This window comes from Mirounga angustirostris, unplaced genomic scaffold (assembly GCF_029215605.1).
Source record: "Mirounga angustirostris isolate CCGP_5_RB_7025 unplaced genomic scaffold, mMirAng1.0.hap1 SCAF_1, whole genome shotgun sequence".
Lineage (NCBI taxonomy): Eukaryota > Metazoa > Chordata > Mammalia > Carnivora > Phocidae > Mirounga > Mirounga angustirostris.
The window spans coordinates 148,762,440-148,782,458 of record NW_026991709.1 but is presented as its reverse complement, the minus strand read 5'-3'; the positions used below and the strand labels follow the sequence as shown (position 1 = coordinate 148,782,458).

The following is a 20,019-nucleotide window of genomic DNA, read 5'->3' as shown; positions in this document are numbered from 1 at the left end:
AAGGTAGCAGGAGGGGAAGAATGAAGCAGGGGAAATCGGAGGGGTAGATGAACCATGAAAGACGATGGACTCTGAAAAACAAACTGAGGGTTCTAGAGGGGAGGGGGGTGGGAGGATGGGTTAGCCTGGTAATGGGTATTGAGGAGGGCACATTCTGCATGGAGCACTGGGTGTTATGCACAAACAATGAATCATGGAACACTACATCTAAAAATAATGATGTAATGTATGGGGATTAACATAAGAATAAAAAAAAGAACATAAAAAATCAGAAATTCTATGAAAATTATGATCAATCTTACATTTCAGATTTTTAAACTATCTATGCATGAAAGGGTTGCATTGCTTTTCCTTCTGTATCTGTCAAATGATATAGAGGCTACTGAGAGACTAGGGACCAATGGAGATCCTTGGACAACTTACTGAGAAACATTGTAGGAGAGGGAGCTACCTGAATTGCTATGCAAAACAGAGAAGAATTTGGAGTTCTGGGGACAATACAGAAGGAAGACAGTGAGGCAGAGAGGTGGAAAAGCAACCCAAAGGGACAATTTATGAGAGAAGATTATAAATCAGCCTCATTTACCAAGACAGATCAAATGAAATACTGGCAAGTTGAATCCAGCAATGATCAAGCTGGAACTATTAAAACTAGACTGGAAAATTTATTAATGTAACCTACTATATTAACAGATGAAAGACCACATGATAATCTTAATGAAATAGAAATATTGATAAAAACCAATATCTATTCATAATAAAACTCTTAACAAACCAAGAGTGGAAAGAAATTTCCATAACTTGATAAAGGCTAATTATGAGACTCCTTTAGTCATCATGATAATAGTGAAAATTAGAAGCATACTCTTTAAAATCAAGGGCAAAAGAAATATGCTTGCTGTTGCAGCTTCAGTTCAGCAATGTGCTGAATGTCCAGCCAGTTCAACAAGATAAGAAAAACAAACAAGTCATATGAGATGCATAAAGAAACAAGTTCATCATTATTTGCAGATGATATAATTGTTTAAATAGAAAACTAAGCGAATCTATAGAAAAATGTTGAACTTGTTCAGTTCAGCAAGGTTGCTGGGTGCAAAACCAGTATGTAGACATTAGTAACACTAACATATTTTAGCAATAAAAATAAATATTCAAAAGGATAACCAAAATTATCATGTACCTAGGGATAAGAAATGTAAGAACTTTATGTAAGACAATATTACAGAAGAATATAAAAGAAGGCCTGTATAAATCGGGAGATATCCCATGCTGATGTGAGGGAAAGCTTGATATCATAAATGTGGCAATTCTTCCAGTCATAATAAATAAATTCAGTAGATTTACAATCAAAGTTTCAACAGATTTATAAGTGAAAAGCTTGAAAATGTGATGCTTAATTTGATATAGAAAAGTAAAGAGAAGGACTAATAATTTTCAAGAGGGCAAATAAGGATGGGTGTTCTAATCAACAGGTCAAACTTTATTATCAAACATTTAGACCAGTGTGGTGTTGACTGATGGAATAACAAATCAATGACCAGGAGAAACAGACCTGCTATGCGCAAGAATCTGGTGCATGGCAGAGGTAGTAGAAGGAATCATTCAGGGAAAGATGATCCATTAAAAATGGTGGGATAATCCATACAGAAAAATATCAGAGCCTATCTCAAGCCATGTGCATACACACTAAAGTCTAGAGGGGGATGGAATATCTAAATGTAGAAAGAAACTAAGACTTTTAGAAGAAAATACAGAAAACCTTTATGGAATATTATACAGCAGTAAAAAATGAATGAAATAAGTCTACATGTATCTACTTAGACCCATCTCAAAAACACAATATTGATTTTTAAAAAGCATCAGCTAGAGCGTGCATACAATATGATGTCATTCATATATATTTGAAAAGACACAAAACAGTACTTTTTTTTAAAAGATTTTATTTATTTTTTGACAGAGAGAGAGACAGCGAGAGAGGGAACACAAGCAGGGGAAGTGGGAGAGGGAGAAGCAGGTTCCCCGCTGAGCAGGGAGCCAGGCGTGGGGCTCGATCCCAGGACCCTGGGATCATGACCTGAGCCGAAGGCAGACGCTTAATGACTGAGCCAGCCCGGTGTCCCTCAAAACATTACTTTATGCATGCAGCGCCAGGTACCCCTTCCCCTGTTCGCCACAGGTTCCATTTCATTTCATGTGTTCTTCTCCAGGTGAGAAAATATTTATTTTTCCCTGCAACCTTTAAGATCAAATGTTTCTCCAGATTCTCAGTATGGCTAGTGATGGGTGTCCTAGGGCCATGAAAGGGCCGCTTCAGTGATTCTCTGTGAGCTCAGGGGATGGGGATGGTGGGATATCCCCCTGCATTTTTCATCTCCAGCTGGGGCCCAATCTGATACATTCTTCCCCTCTTTGGCTGCAGTGAATCTCTCATTTCTTTCAGAGCCCAAGAAGGGATTTAAAAATGAAATATGTATATGAAATCTTCCCACAAGCAGACAGAGAGGCAGGTAGCAGTGCAAAGCTAATGTTTCAGGGAGCGATCATGGCTGGGAGGGGAGATAAGGGATAGGAACTGCTTGTGTCCAAAACACTGTATCAAGAACGTGGTGATAGGACCGGCTTCTGATTCCTCGCTGGCTGTGATCTCATTTCTACTCAAGAATACGTAGCATGATCTTTGTAATCCCAGACTGTGCCAGGGACATTTACTCCTTTCCTCTGGGCTCCCAGCAACATAGTAAACAACCAATGGCTGTTATCAGTTTGCCTTTCAAAAATAAAATCTGGAATCTGATCATTTTTTTAAATTTTATTATGTTATGTTAGTCACCATATATCATTAGTTTTTGATGTAGTGTTCCACGATCCATTGTTTTCATATAACATCCAGTGCTCCATGCAGTACGTGCCCTCCTTAATACCCATCACCAGGCTAACCCATCCCCCCACGCCCCTCCTCTCTAAAACCCTGAGTTTGTTTCTCAGAGTCCATAGTCTCTCATGGTTCGTCTCCCCCTTCGATTCCCCCCCCTTCATTTTTTCCCTTCCTTCTCCTAATGTCCTCCATGCTATTCCTTATGTTCCACAAATAAGTGAAACCATATGATAATTGACTTTCTCTGCTTGACTTATTTCACTTAGCATAATCCCCTCCAGTCCCATCCATGTTGATGTAAAAGTTGGATGTTCATCCTTTCTGGTGGCTGAGTAATATTCCATTGTATATATGGAATATTCCATTGTATATATGGACCACATCTTTATCCATTCATCTGTTGAAGGGTATCTTGGCTCTTTCCACAGTGTGGCTATTGCAGACATTGCTGCTATGAACACTGGGGTGTATATGGCCCTTCTTTTCACTACTTTTGTGTCTTTGGGGTAAATACCCAGGAGTGCAATTGCTGGGTCATAGGGTAGCTCTATTTTTAAATTTTTGAGGCACCTCCACACTGTTTTCCAAAGTGGCTTACCAACTTGCATTCCCACCAATGGTGTAAGAGGGTTCCCCTTTCTCCACAACCTCTCCAACATTTGTTGTTTCTTGCCCTGTCCATTTTTGCCATTCTAACTGGTGTAAGGTGGTATCTCAGTTGTGGTTTTGATTTGGATTTCCCTGATGTCTAATGATGATGAACATTATTTCATGTGTCTGTTAGCCATTTGTATGTCTTCTTCAGGAAAGTGTCTTTTCATATCTTCTGCCCATTTTTTGACTTGATTATTTGTTTTTTGGGTGTTGAGTTTGAGTTTTTTATAGATCTTGGATAGCAGCCCTTTATCTGCAGTGTCATTTGCAAATATCTTCTCCCACTCTGTGGGTTGCCTCTTTGTTTTGTTGACTATTTCCTTTGCTGTGCAGAAGCTTTTTATCTTGATGAAGTCCCAAAAGTTCATTTTTGCTTTTGTTTCACTAGCTTTTGGAGATGTATCTTTTTTTTTTTTTAATTTTTTTCCCTTTTTTTTATTCTTATGTTAATCCCCATACATTACATCATTAGTTTTAGATGAAGTGTTCCATGATTCACTGTTTGTGCATAACACCCAGTGCTCCATGCAGAATGTGCCCTCCTCAATACCCACCACCAGGCTAACCCATCCTCCCACCCCCCTCCCCTCTAGAACCCTCAGTTGTTTTTCAGAGTCCATCGTGGAGATGTATCTTGAAAGAAGTTGCTGTGGGCGATGTCAAAGAGGTTACTGACTATGTTCTCCTCTAGGATTTTGATGGATTCCTGTCTCACATTGAGCTCTTTCATCCATTTTGAGTTTATCTTTGTGAATGGTGTTAGAGAATGGTCGAGTTTCATTCTTCTGCATGTGGCTGTCCAATTTTCCCAGCACCATTTATTGAAGATACTGTCTTTTTTCCATTGCATGTTTTTTCCTGCTTTGTCAAAGATTATTTGACCATAGAGTTGAGGGTCCATATCTGGGTTCTCTATTCTGTTCCATTGGTCTATATATGCCATCCCGGCATATATAACATAATAAACATAATTTAACATAATAAAATTAAAATGAAGGCATTGATGCCTTCAATGCCATCCCGATCAAAATTCCAATGACATTTTTCAAAGTGCTGGAACAAACAATCCTAAAATTTGTATGGAATCAGAAAAGACCCCGAATTGCCAAGGAAATGTTGAAAAAGAAAAACAAAGCTGGGGGCATCATGTTGCTCGATTTCAAGCTATATTACAAAGCTGTGATTACCAAGAATCTGATCATTTTAATGGGGCCAAAGATGCTGAACATCATCCAGTACCTACCACATACATTTCTAGAAATGAGACCAGATAGGTAGATTTTTTATATTTTATATTATTTTCAAAGTGTGTTTATAAAGCAAGTTTTGTCAACAATTCAGTTCATACAAAATCTGAGGAAGAATGAATTTAGTAATAGTGGGAATGGAAATTGGCACAGCTTTGGAAAACAATTTGGTAATATTTCAAAAATTAACCCAGCAACTCCACTTCTGAGAATTCATCTCTCACAGGTACCCATGTTATGTGTGCAAAGATGTGTGTGTAAGGAAGGATACTCACTGAAGAATCATGATTGCAGAATATGAGGATTATGTTGTTTAGGGCCAACAGAAATGCCTATCAATAGGATAATAGTTAAATAAATTTTGCTTCATCCATATAAGTGAAACCTATTCAATTTCTACAGAACATCAGGTGCTAGGATTTTCATTAGGATTTCAGTGAATCTATAGATTAATTTGGGCAGCACTGGCATATTAACAGCTGGTGAGTTGTCTAATCCCTGAACACAAGATACTACTAAATTTATTTGATACTTTAAAATTTCTCTCAGTTGTGTTTTGTTATCTTTCAGTATAAAAGTCTTGCACATATATTTTCTAACAGCTTTTGGATTCATTATTTCTACTGTTTTTCTATTTCTTTTTTTAAAAGATTTTATTTATTTATTTTAGAGAGAAATAGAGAGCACAAGCAAGGGGAGGGGTAGAGGAAGAGGTTGAGAGAGAATCTCAAGCCTACTCTGCACTGAGCAGGGAGGCCAAGCTGGGGCTTGATCCCAAGATCCTGAGATCATGACCTGAGCTGAAATCAAGAATCAGATGCTTAACTGACTGAGCCACCCAGTGCCCCTGTTTTTCTATTTCTTAACGTGTTGTTTTTCTTTGAAATTGTTAATTCTTCCCATTTTCCTTTCATTATTGTTCTTTTTCTAGTTTTATATTAGGTGCTTAAATAATTATTTTCATTTTGTACTGAAATAAATATTCTGTTTCAATGCAGATTATTATTTTTATTATTAATTATTCAGATTGTCCCCTGAACACATCTTTAACTGTATTCTATAGGTTCTGATTAAAGTGCTTTTTAAATTTTTTCTTCTCTAGAAATTCTATAATTTTAATTTGTAGTATTTTTTTTATCTAAGAGTTGAAAGGTTTTTAACATTACCAAATGGAAAGGGCTTTTTTTCCCTCTAATTTTGTTTTTACTTTATCACTGTGTGATCAGAGAATGTTTCCTGTATTACTTTTACTTTTTGGAGCTGATTGAGGTTTTGTTGTGATTTAATATTTGGTCAGTTTGTATGGAGGTATATTCTCTATTTTTAGGGAATACAGTTTGATATAGGTGAATCAGATGTGTCTATTAATTACTCAGGTCATCTATATCTTTACATACCTTTTTATACACTTGATCTGTCATGAGCTGAAAGAAATTAATTACACTTTCCAATCCCTGTAATGTTTTTATTTACCCTTATACTCATAATTTTTCAATTTATGAACATATTTTATGCCATATTATTTATTGCAAAGATATACGTTACTGTTTTGGATTATTTAGCATTACAAAGTGTCATTTTTATCCTGTTTAATGACTTTGGGCCTAAATACCACCTTCTTTGATATTTACATCTGACTTCCTGCTCTCTTTCTGTGTGCCTTGGCTTATATCTTTGCCCATTCTTTAATTTTGACCTTTCCGTATATTTTGTTCAACATAAAGATGGATATTGCTTTGTTATATATGAATATGTGTGAATTTCTGAAAACAGATGAGTCCAATGCATTTATATTTATTAACATGACAGAGTTGCTTGATCTTTGTTTATATAACTTTAAGTTATGCATTTAATAGTTTTAAAAAATATTTCATTGTCTGGTATGTTTTATTTGCTTTGTGTGTGTGTGATTCTAAATTTAGAACAGTTTTTATTTTAATTTTATTTAAATTCATAATTATAACTAAACTGTGTAATGTATTGCCCTTAGTGTGCTATCTCTTTACATTCCATTTGGTAATTTTCTTTTCGCTTCTGTTTTATGCATCATCTGATTGTACTTAGTTGTATCTTTTCCGTGTTAACCTTTGTACTGTTAAATATAATTATTTTCCTTTCCTTGATTTATCTACTTTAAAGAATACTCTTTAACTCCTTGCTATTATAGAAGCAGCAGTAAGTGAGCATACTCTGCTCCCACGTTCTTTCCTCTTTCCTTTTATTGCTATTTGTATCATGTCCACATTTTCAGGGCCTCTGAGGTTTTAGGGGTAAGATGCCTTGATCATCATTTTTATCTCTCTCTGCAGGCACCCTGGTTAACAAGCCCCGATGTGCTGAGTCATTTACCAGGCCTCCGCCCACTTTTGGCCTTCCGAGATTGTTATGACATCTTTGTCCTCTGCGCTTTTCTTTCTCCTTCTCTTTGTTCTTATATATTTATACCGTTCTTTTCCCATGCTGTCATTTTATTGGCGTTCTGAGAGGGTTGGGGTAAAACATATGCATGCTATCTTCCATATTTAACCAGAATCCCCAAATAACTCTTACTTTTGAGAGAAAATGCTTTGCATTAAAAGTTCAAAATAAGGATAGAGATTTTACATGTTATATGATCTCAGCCTATATATAGTTAAGAAAACTGCAGACCCAAAATGATGCCACTTAGACTGAGTTCCCAAATGGGGGCTTAAAACCCAATCTATTGGCAGTTTCAGCCTCCTCTGGAAATGTGGCCTTGACTGGTCAGTCAGGAAATTGTTCTTTCCATTGACATCAAAGAGTTGGTCACTTGGGTCCTCTCCATCCCCCAAAGAAAGATGAGGTAATCTGCATGAGAAGACACCTTGCTTTTTCCCCTAGCAAACTGACCCCTCTGGAAGAACCCTTTTCCTTTGCTCATAACTTTCTTGCCCCCACCCTCCTACCTATAAAAACCCTCCATTTTGTACAACTCCTCTCAATGCCTCTCTACTTGCTAGATGGGCTGCTGCCTGGTGCATGAATCATTTGATTAAGCCAATTAAATCTTCTAATTTATATATATAGATAGATGTATATATCTATTTATATACATAGAAAGAGTGAGAGAGAGAGATTGAGAGAGAGAAAGACTAAGAGAGGGAGAGAGGACAATAAGCTAAATTACCAAAAGTGATTTCTTTACCTAGGTACTCTCTTCTGATTTATATTTTTCAGTAGTCTGCATTTTATGCAATGGCCATTTTTTTTAATTATTTTTTTTTAAGATTTTATTTATTTGACAGAGAGAGACACAGCGAGAGAGGGAACACAAGCAGGGGGAGTGGGAGAGGGAGAAGCAGGCTTCCTGCCGAGCAGGGAGCCCGATGCGGGGCTCGATACCAGGACCCTGAGATCATGACCTGAGCTGAAGGCAGACGCTTAACGACTGAGCCACCCAGGCACCCCCCAAAATCATTTTGTTTTTAAGCTATCTATTATGATATGCAATGTGCATAATAGAAATACACGTGAAACATAAATTCACTGTAAAACGAACACTTGTATATTAGCTCAGTCTACCATAACAATGTACCATAGACTGAGTGGTTAAAGCACAGAAATTGACTTCTCACAGTTCCAGAGGCTGGAAATTGGAGATGAGGGTGCTTCCTGGCCAGGCTCTGGTGAGAGCCCTCTTCTTGGCTTGCTAAGGATTGATTTCTTGCTGTGTCCTCACATGGCAGAGAGAGAGAGTTCTGGACTCTGTTCCTCTTCTTACAAGGACACCAGTTCTACTGGATCACGGCTCTGCCCTTATGACTTCATTGAACCATAGTGCCATCCTTAAAGGCCAGTACAGTCACGTGGGTTAGACCTTCCACATGTGGATTTGGGGGGACATAATCCAGTCCATAGTGGCCATGTGACAGCCACTCATGTCACTAAATGGAACATTATAAGCACCCCACAAACCCCTTCCCAATTATGTCCTCTTTCCTCTGCCCTAGAGGTTTTATTTATATTTTTTTACCTCCTAAGTAAGCATCTCTAAACAAAATAATTAAGTTCTGCTTGTTTTTGAATTTTGCATAAATGGAATCATACTTACACAATCTTTTGTGTCTGGCTTTTTTCATCCTTGTTTTGTAGAACTATAGTTTATTCATTTTCATTGCTGTACATTATTCCATTTTAAGAATGTAAGAGAGATATTTAATGTATTTAAAAATCGTTGGACATTTGGTTGTTTCCAATTGGGGCCTTCTACGGGCAGTGTTCATAAACTTTCTCATAGCTATATCCTGGTGCCCACACATATTTCTGTTGAGTGTATGTATGTAAAAGTATAATTAAGAATCACAGTATAGGGCGCCTGGGTGGCTCAGTCGTTAAGCATCTGCCTTGGGCTCAGGTCATGATCCCAGGGTCCTGGGATCGAGTCCCACATCGGGCTCCCTGCTTGGCGGGAAGCCTGCTTCTCCCTCTCCCACTCTCCCTGCTTGTGTTCCTGCTCTCGCTATCTCTCTCTCTGTCAAATAAATAAATAAAAAATCTTAAAAAAAAAAAAAAGAATCACAGTATACGTGTGTCTTCACCTGTATTTGATGATATCCACTGATCTCCAAAGAGGTTGTACAAATTTACATTCCCACCAGCAGTATATGAGTTTCTGTTACTCCATATCTTTCTTAATACTTGGTATTGTCACAATTTAAAAATTTCCTCATCTGATGCATATATAATAATCTCTCAGTGTAATTTTAATTCACATTTCCTTGATTAAGAAAAAGATTAAGAATATTTTTATGTTTATGAGAGACGATGGACTCTGAAAAACAAACTGAGGGTTCTAGAGGGGAGGCAGGTGGGAGGAACCATGAGAGACGATGGACTCTGAAGAATATTTTTATGTTTATTGACCATTTGAGTTTCTGCTTTTGTGAAATATCTATACAAATTTTTTGCTCATTTCAAAATTAGTTGCTCTGATGTGTTTCTAATTGATTTGTAGGGGCTCACTCTTCTGGATATAAACACTTTTTAGGTATATGTGTTGCAAATATCTCCTACTCAGTAGACTTGCTTTTTCACTCTTACAAAGTTGTCTTCTGATGAACAGAAATACTTAATTTTAGTATGCTAAAATGTATCAGTTTTTTCCTCTATGGTTATTGCTTCTTGTGCCACATGTAATAAATCTCTCCCTAAACTGAAGTAATGCAGAAATTCTTTTTTTCCCCCTAAAATCTTTATGTTTTTGTCTTTCACAAAGAAATTTAGATGTTAATCTACCTAGAATTGATTCTTGTATGTGGCATAAAGTTCGATGTTCAAAGTAATTTTTCTTTTTTTTTTTAATTTAAAGCCAATTTAGTTAACATAGAGTATATTATTAGTTTCAGGGGTAGAATTTAGTGATTCATCAGACATTTCTCCAAAGAAGACATACAAATGGCTAATAGATACATGAAAAAATGCTCAACATCACTTGGCATCAGGGAAATACAAATCAAAATCACAATTAGATACTGCCTCATGCTGGTCAGAATGGCTAAAATTAACAACTCAGGAAACAACAGATGTTGGTGAGGATGTAGAGAAAGGAGGAGCCCTCTTACACTGTTGGTGGGAATGCAAACTGGTGCAGCCACTCTGGAACACAGTATGGAGGTTCCTCAAGAAGTTAAAAATAGACCTACCCTATGACCCAGCAATTGCACTACTAGGTATTTATCCAAAGGATACAAAAATACTGATTCGAAGGGACACCTGCACCCCAATGTCCACAATAGCCAAACTATGGAAAGAGCCCAGATATCCATTGATGGATGAATGGATAAAGAAGATGTGGTATATATTTACATACACACAGACACACAGACACACACACACACACAGTGGAATATTACTCAGCCATCAAATAGAATGAAATCTTGCCATTTGCAGCAACGTGGATGGAACTAGAGGGTATTATACTAAGCGAAATAAGTCAGTCAGAGAAAGACAAATACCATCTGATTTCACTCATATGTGGAATTTAAGAAACAAAACAGATGAACATAGGGGAAGGGAAGGAAAAATAAGATGAAATTTGAGAGGGAGGCAAACCATTAGAGACGCTGAACTCTAGGAAACAAACTGAGGGTTGCTGGAGGGGAGCTGGGTGATGGGCATTAAGGAGGACAATTGTTGTGATGAGCAAAGTAATTATTCTATTGAGATTCCTAATTCTTCAGCATCATTTATTGAGAACTGCCCTTTCCCCGCTGATCCACAGTGCCACCTTCAGCACAAATTCAATGTCTGTATGTGTACTGGCCTGTTGATGAGCCAACTATTCTGTCCCGCTAGTCTGACTAATCCCCCCAGTCGCACACAGTTTCAATGATTAGAGCTTTACAGTACATCCTAACATCCTGTAGGGCCAGTTCTCTTCTTCCACCTTGTTTTTCTTCCTCAAAAGTGTCTCGGCTATAATTTGCTCTTTGCATTTTTATATAAATCTTAGAGTCAGTTTGTTGAGTAATGAAAAAAACCCCCAAAAAACAAAAAACAAGCCTATTGGGATTTTGATTGAGCTCATATTAAATTTATTAATCATTTTGGGGAGCTTACAATATTGTGACTTCAAATCCAGGAATATAATACATCTCTCCATTTATTGGGTTTTCTGTAATACTACTCAATATTTTTCTAAATTTTCTTTGTAGAGATCTTACTCATACTTTGATAATCCTGTTTCTAGATACTTGATATTTTAAAATGCCAGTGTAACTGGTATTTTTAAAAACCATGCTATTTTATCTTTGTTGCTAGTATATAGATATGCAATTAATTTAGGTATATTGACTTATACCCAGCTACCTTTCTATTCTGTCTTGTTAACTTTAATAGTTTATCTCTAGATTATATTGGCTGTTGTATCACACAGTTGTATTATCTGTAAATCACATCATCTTTGCTATTTTTCTTATTCTTATACTTTTTTTTTTCTTTTCCTTGCCCTACTATGCTGGCTGGGCTCTCCTTTACAAAGTTAAATAGAACTGATGAAACAGGCATCTTTCCTTTTTTTCTTTTTGTTTCTGATCTCAAAGGGAAAGTTGGTCATGTTTCACAATTTAGCATGATGTTTGCTACCTCCTTCAAAGTAATTACCATTTATCAGAGTGCAACAATTCCCTTCTATTCCTGTTTTTCTAGGTGTTTCTAATCACAAGCAGATATCAAACTTTATCAAACTATGTGTCAGCATCAGTTAAGGTGACCACATGATTATTCTTCTTTAATCTATTAATAGAAATACAACTTACAATGGACCCTTGAACAACTCAGAGGTTAAAGGCACCGACCCCTCCCATACAATAAAAACCTACCTATAAGTTTTGACTCCCCCAAAACTTAACTATTACCAGCCTACTGTTGATAGGAAGCCTTTTTGATAACATCAACAGTCAATTAGCACATATTTTGTATGTTATATGTATTATATACTGTCTTCTTAGAGTAAAATAAGCTAGACAAAAGAAAATGTTATTAAAATCCTAAGGAAGAGAAAATACATTTACAGTACTGTAGTGTATTTATTTTTTTAAAAATCCATGTAAAAGTGAACCCACATAGTTCAAACCTATGTTGCTCCAGGGTCAACTATATTTTCTGTTGTGGCATGTATTAATGTTATGATCAGCAAAAAAATGTTTTTTAAATTTAAAAGGTAGAAAAAGAGAAAATTCTACAGAGTTCCTATTCTTGAGGCAAAGGTATATCAGTCTTGCCCTGAGCTGGGGGCACCTCTCCTGGATGTGTTGGTGCAGTGTTTTTGTGAAGTCCCCATGTTCCAAAACTACAGAGGTTCCATCTGCTAACCCAGGAAAACAGAATTCTCTTGGGAATATTAAGGTCACTTTGAAGTATATGAGCCATGATAACATAAAGAGCTTTATTCATGGATAATTTTCTGACTATGCTCCAGAACCATTTGTTCTTAGTTCTGTTTCAGGTTTGCTCCTGCCTCTCAGAGTAGGCTGTCCCTAAACTTGGTTCATGTGTGCGCCTAGCAGGTGAATGTGGGGGGTAGATGGGGGAAGCTCATCTGCCCAGACCACCCCAGGCCAATGAAATCAAACCCTCTGGGACTGAGACCAGGCATTAATATTTTTAAAATTTCCCCAAGGGATTCCAAGGTTGAGAACCACTACTGATAGTTCTCCAAAGTTGAAAATAACATGTGTTTATGCACCAAAGTCCACAGAGAAGGAAATATCTAACCACTCCAAAGAAAAATAAAAGAAAAAAGCCGCCAAGTGAAGGAAGAGAAGGAGGACAGAAAGAGGAGGCACAGGAATGACAGTGACAGCAAATCTACTTACTCGATTCTTTCTGGAAGCTCAGTTTGGGTCATGCCCACACAATTGACCAAAATAGTGACTGTAATAAATAAACTGAACCACCTGAGAGGACTGTGTTAAGGAAAAGCTAAGAGTCGCCATGTTTCTCTGATGTCACCTATGATCACCTTGACGCTGAATGATTAAATTCATAGCTTTTAGCTAGGATCAGCTTTTCGGTCTTGTCGCATAACAGCTGCTAACATTTACTGAGTGCCTATCCTGGGCTGGTTACTTCATCCAAATTATTTCTAATACAACTGGACCTGCAGGTAAATATTATATCTACACTTTGCAGCTAAGAAAACAGACTGAAAATATCTTAAATAATTTTTCCAAGGTCATACAAGCTAGTCAGCTATGGTGCTGAGATGTGACCTCAGATTGATAACAGAACCCTCAGCAAGATGGAAGGAAACAAGAATCCCGTCTCCAAAATGTCCTTCTGCCCTGACACCTTCACTTCACTATACAATATAGCCTGAAATTTCATCCAGTGAATGTCTCTTTTTTCCTAAAAAACAAAGAGACGACTTCTAGGAAGTTAGAAGTAAAGGGAGGGTTACCAGCTGTCATGGGAATTAGTTGAGTCCGATTGTTTTCCCGACTTAGCTGAGATCAGTCACTTTGAGGAAATGGGCCCCTGGCTAGGAATGGTGGGGGCAGGCACAGGGAAGTAAAATGCTGGCTCAAGGAGAAAATTCCAGATAGAATTAGGCTGGGGTGGAGAACTCTGTCTAACCAGAGAGAAGAATTTTCAAGGTTGAGCCAAGGGATTACCACAAGGGGAAGGAGACACTGAAGAAGGTGAGTGGAAAGGGGGTAAACTGATGGCAAGAAATGCTGGTGGAGAAAACCCAAAGAGAAATTTCTCCCACTGGACGTTTTTCTCAGGACTAGCTTGGGTTCCTAACAATTACGTCCTAAAAAAACACAAAACCTGAAGATAAGCTTGACCTACAGAGAGAGTGAACAACTCATCTTTCATAATTTCAGTTTGAGCAGAAGTATTTAAATCTATTTTAGTTTTCTGTAAATGTCTTTAATGTGCCCTATTTTACAGTTACTTAGGAACACATCTATTTTGAAAAGGGAAATTCTGTTAATTAAACCACATTTTCCTGTTGATTTGCAATTAAATTAAGAAATGTGTTCACATGGGGGGAAAATGTTAACCCAAGGATTAAATTAAAATCATATCTCCAATTCCACAAACCTTTAAAAGTAATAGGTTACACACAATATTACTTGTGGAAAAATTCATAGCAAATTTGATTAGAATTATAATTTTGGTGAAATATTAATAATAAGACATTTGAGAATTCCATACCTTGAAAAATATCTTTTGGAGTGGAGCTACCAAGTTCCTAAGATTTAAATATATAAATGCAGGCTTTTGTGAGAAGAAGACACCTAACAGCTTTTCTGTCCAGCTATGACTCCATCCAGCAATTATGATTCACCAAATCTCAAGATGAAAAGAATATTCACTGGTCACTTGGTTCTTTAAAGTGATTTTATTTCTAATTAGCTGTTTCTTAAAGCTAATTAAGATGTAAGTCAACCAGGATATATGGAGAGGAGTTTGTATATATGCTATTTTTCTTTATTTGTAATTTTTATGTAATTGGATATATTTAAAAAAAAAAAAAACCACCCAAGTAGAGCTGCCATACTGAGAGAATAAATTACCTCGGTTCATTTTCATTAACTGCCTACTTCTTATTGCTGATACTGTTCTAAGCAGGGTGCAGGCTGGACCTCTTAACTGGCTCTGTGACCTTGAACAATTTATTTAATGCCTTTGAATAACAGTTTCATCATCTATAAGATGGGGATGCAAATCCCTTCTTCAAAGGTTTCTGTACCTATGACAGTGATGACACTTAGGAGGTAGTAGCAAACGGTAACTTACTATTATCGTTAAATATCCTTCTATAGGATCAGAAAATCCAAGATTGAATTAAGAAAATATAACTCCCACTGCTTGGCCATAAAGATAAAAATATGTAAAAGGAAAATGCAATGCAACTACATGGAGCAGTGCAGTTTCATTTTGAGATGACTCTGCCAGAGCTACCAGCTCACTGAGTGCTGTCCAGAAATCCAGCAAGCTTCCCCAGAGTGGCGGGGAGAGAACTCCTTTTACTGGAGCCTCCGGAGAAGAGGCTGGCTACCATCTGTCAGGCAGCTGAGGCAAGGCTGTTCTTGCAAATCAACCTCCTGGAAGCCAGGGCTGAATTTGTCATTAGGAACTTCCAATTTGGACAGTCACCAGGGAAGATCCTTGGAAACAAAGCCAAAGTCTCTTTTTTGTCCTAGTTTGGCTTGCCTTGAAAAACAAAACAAAATAAAACAAAAACTGAAGGCAGATTCTGAAGCTACCTAAAGCCGTTGATATAATACAGACATTTGACTGATTTGTCTCTCAACATTACTATATTTCCCAGTGGCATGAACCTTGAACTATTAACATTTTTTTGGACTATTGACCTTTGTAACCTGCTAGTAGTTGGGGGTAACTTGGGATATTGGCAGCGCCTGTGACCAATCTGATCCTGCTGAGACAATCTATGCTCTGCCCATTGTGGTCTGTCCTCTTTGTCCTCTGGCGGGTGCTGCTCTTTTGCCCAATAAACAGCCAGTTCTCATCATGGCTAGAGGTAACAGAGTAACAACTCATGCCTATTTCATGGGCCCAAAGAAGTCTGGGGGCCCTCTTATTGGTTATTATGTTGTGAGACAAGCATTCTTATTATGTTGTAAGAATGTGCCCGGGTGCATCAGCAAAGCTTATTCATAAGGGGGACATTTTTTTAGGTTGTGCATGCACAGGTGTGTCCAGACTAGTCTAGGTGGACCCAAACCCACCTCTGGCTTGCATGAGCACCTCCTCTGTCTTAGGACTGCTTTCAGGTATTGGATACATTAAAGCCACAAACATTTTTCTTTCAATGTAATGATTTCATTGTTTCAGGATTCAATTAGAGGACATGTATTCTGCTAACCTCTGAAGAAGGTACTGGGCACAGTGGGCAAAGCCTGATTCTAAAAGGAATCATGTGGAAGAAGCAACAGTGCAAAGGATATGAGTGGACAGACACTTTGATGGCTGTTCTTCTGATCAGGTTGAAAGGACTGAATAACCACAGGGCCCGAGTGGCACTAAACCGGGAAATTGTCCTCCCTTTGTTCAGCACCATAAATGTCTACAAGAAAACAAAGCAGAAGATGGACCTGAAGTGAGAAGCATGCATCCTCACACAATCGTGTTTTTGAGCACGAATGGTATCATTTCAGGCTTATGAGCAAGAAGGGCTCTGGGAACCATGAATCCATCAGTGGAGAGCCAAGTGGAGGGGCAGAGTTAGTGAGGATCAGGGACTGAGAGCCATATCCTCACCTCCTAGCAAAACCCCAGGCCCTGTCAGTGACTGTGAATCAAGATGAGCCCACTGAGAGTACCCAATGGGCAGGAATCTGACCTGGGGCTGGTAGGATGCATCAGCCCCAGGACCAGGATTCTGGCAGCAGGATGATAAGGTTCTGGCTGCATTAAATTCCTCTTCTGATTAGTGTATCATCCCTGGTGCTGGGATGCTCCCTCTGCTTTCCACCTTCTAGGTCTCCCCTTTTAAGCCCTCTATCTACTGGTTCCCTCTGAGCATCTAGGAAGGTGAGGGTTCTTGACCTGTGAGAGGAGGGAGAAAGACATTTTAGTGTCTTTTTATTTTCTCTACAAACCATATTTGAGACGGCTGATTCCTATCCCTCCCAACTCCCAAAAATGCACACATCATTTCTGGGGGGTGCTGTGTGGAACATCTAAGACACAATACAAATGGGGGAATTGTCATAAAATAGCTCTCACTTAAACTAGTGGTTCTCAAACGTTTTGATTTCAGGACCCTTTTATACTCTCAAAAATTATTGAGGACCCCAAAGAGTTTTTGTTACTGTTTATACCCTTTTGCTTATACCGTGTGTGTATGTGAGAGAGAGAGTGTGTGTGTGTGTGACCTCCTGAACCCACTAAAAGGGTTTTGGGAACCCCAGGGGTTCTGAGATCATACTTTGAGGACCACTTGTTAAATCATCCTGATTTCTGTTCCCCTTCTCTACTTTATCCCCCACCCCCAGACTCAGGATCTCTGCTCCCCATTTGGAAAGACAGCCAACATCTTTGGAGATCCTGGGCCAGTGGTCATCCAAGAGAATAGCCAACTTCCTCTAAAAATTTAATAGCAGTTGTTGTTGCTTTGAGGATTTGAGTTTAATTAGTCTCCACCGTAAATATTATAGAAATGTGAAGACAGTATCAAAGAGGTGAGTTGGATATATTTGTCATTAACTGAGTCTAGCTCACAGCCACATCACCCAGGTCAGGAGAACTCCCTAGGCTGAGTGGGGCAGAAGCTTCCTCTCCCAGAGCTGAGAACAGCCTTCCCAGCCAATCACCCTTACCCGGTGTGTGCTGTAGAAGGGGTCCAGATCCTCCAGGGGCTCCCCAACCAGCTCTGCCGGGAGTTCACCATAGAACTTGGGCAGCTGGTTGCAAGCTTTCAAGTCTAGCTGAGGCCGAGGCTTCTCTTCTTGGTCCTTCTGCTCCCTGTGCTTATCTTTGGGTTTCTTTGCTGCCCGCTTCACAGCAATTCGCTTTTCAATCTCCACCAGGGACTCTGGAGTGAATCGACGGAAGTTGGTAGTTTCCAGGGACCCAAAGGTGAGTTCCATCTTCTCATTCTTCTTCAGGAAGAATTTATACTCTTATGAAAGTGGACATCACCACAGAGAGGTAACAGCCTTCCCACTGGCCCTCTCCCTCCAGTTCTTTTCCTTAACTCACACTTCCTTGATGGAATAGTGCCCCCCCAACCCAGTTCCTTTCTTAGCTCACACTGAGCTCTCCCCAGAGTCTCACTGCCCCTGTGGCACTCTCAGGGGAGGCTGTTTATTCGATCCTCCTCCAGGCACCTCGGGGTTGAGCTATGTTCTCCATGAGCTTCTAAGGCATGGCTCCTTCATCTATTGCTCCTTCACCACCACCACCACCCCCACCAGATTTAGCCATACTGCCCTCTCTTCTCAGTTCTATGACCACTGAGCAACAGGTACTCTCCTGCATTCATCAAAGACTGTTCATGTGGTCTGTGGCAAAAACAATGCTAGTAAAATTTTCCCCATTGAAAAGCATTTGTTAAAAAGTATGGAAGGCATTAACATTTTTATTATTCTTTTATTATGCAATGATATGCTTTTAAGAAGTGACAGCCATTCCTGGACATAACAGCAAGAGAGAGGAGAAGGCCCAGGACCTTGAGCACATGGCTGCACTTGCCAGCTGAGAGTGTGCTGTCTGCTGAATGCTCTAAGCTTGGCAGCATATTTGTATTTTTTTTTGTTCTTAATAAAATACATTATTTAATTTTTCTAATTGGTTGCTTTTTCTTCTAATGTAAAGTTTTTCTTTAAAAAATCATATGAATAAGATTTTGATTTTTCCTTTTTCAAATGATTGATTCACGAGCCCATTTTTGCTGCTTATTTTAATCTAAGTGCACCCACATTTCCTGACAGCCTATCGATGACTTAACAGGTCATGATGATTTAAAAATTGTTCATAAGCTTGTAAAATCCTGATCTAATACATGGTCTCTAATGCTGCCAGACAGGGTCTTTGGGACTCTGGTCCACCATGGTCCATAACAAAGCCTGGAAGGCACTCCAATGACTAGGTTTTCTATGGGTTACAATATTCTCAGGAAGTTTATCACCCCTAGCACTAGTCTGGAAGCAAACAGGATGGCTTGCCATCACAGATGGATAGAGCAGTATCTATGTGGCATTCTCCTGATTTACTCTAGAGAAGTTAGACCTGAAGTCTGTAACAGGCATCCATCCTTTCAGTTCTCTGCAGTCACCACTGGATCTCTGGATAATGTAGTTTTCCCATCTACTCTAGTGCAGTGATCTTCAAGTGCCAGTACACAGTGTGGTGCTGCACCAGCTGCGTCATTGTCACAGGGAGTGTGAGTTAAGATACAGATTGGTGGACCCCTCTTCTAAGGTGAGATCTAGGAAGCTGCATTTTACAGGCTCATAGCTGAAGCTGTTGAAGGTGTTCTACTTTTGAGAGGCAGTGGAAGCCACTGCAACTGTGGACATGAGATGGAGTGAAGGTCAGGGTTACAAGATCAGAGTAAGATCTGATGACCTGCTCCCACAGCTCTAGATTCTGGAGGAATGTCTTCCTGGATTCTAAAGGCAAGTCAGAAGCCAGTGTTGGTTGGATTAGAGAAGAAGAGACCTGGCATCAAGTGGCTGGGTGTTCTTATTAAGTGACCATCCTAAGAAACTGACTCCTCACAGGTTTTGGTAGGGCAGTCCTTGGGACCTCCTCCCTTCTATTATCAGATTTAGGGCAACTGCTGGCCAGAAACTTCAGGGAGCTTATACTCAGGGGATGGGAACAAAGAGTGGAATTTGGTTGTTTCTGAGGATTAAGTTTCTGTAGGTATTTGCCCTGTATCTAGAATTTCTGGGCTACAAAACCCTACTCGATCTCCTCTGGATGGGCCATAAAGGCATCTTAACTTGGATTTCTGAGCCCTGGTGGTAGGCAGTTTCTAAGAAGGACCAAAGGGGTTGAATAGACAACAGGTGTTTCATATTTGTCATTTCACTGGTGATGGAAATAACTGGTTAGTCTTTAATCAAGATCTATGATCTAGGCAGGCCAGCTGACTCAAGGCTGCTAAATGGAGGTGAATGTAAAAAAGGGTACAAATGAGGGTTTCCTTGAGATTACAGTGGGCAGGGCAGGTGTGATATCGTGATTTATAATATGAAATAAATATTTAGGGCGCCTGGGTGGCTCAGTTGGTTAAGC

The 20,019-nt window shown here is 38.9% G+C and overlaps 1 protein-coding gene across 3 annotated transcripts in view; it reads right to left on the bottom strand.

Moving 5' to 3' along the window:
- The window catches only part of SCN10A (sodium voltage-gated channel alpha subunit 10), a 91,620-nt gene extending 73,756 nt beyond the window's left edge, over positions 1-17,864 (bottom strand). For all 3 annotated transcript variants that reach the window (XM_045863746.3, XM_045863747.3, XM_045863748.3), the window contains exons 1-3: positions 17,595-17,864; positions 16,212-16,339; positions 13,113-13,193 (exon numbers count right to left, since the gene is read on the bottom strand). In XM_045863746.3, coding sequence (XP_045719702.1) covers positions 13,113-13,193; positions 16,212-16,339; positions 17,595-17,864 — 479 coding nt within the window. The remainder of the gene's footprint in view (positions 1-13,112; positions 13,194-16,211; positions 16,340-17,594) is intronic.
- Between the last annotated feature and the right edge of the window lie 2,155 nt (positions 17,865-20,019).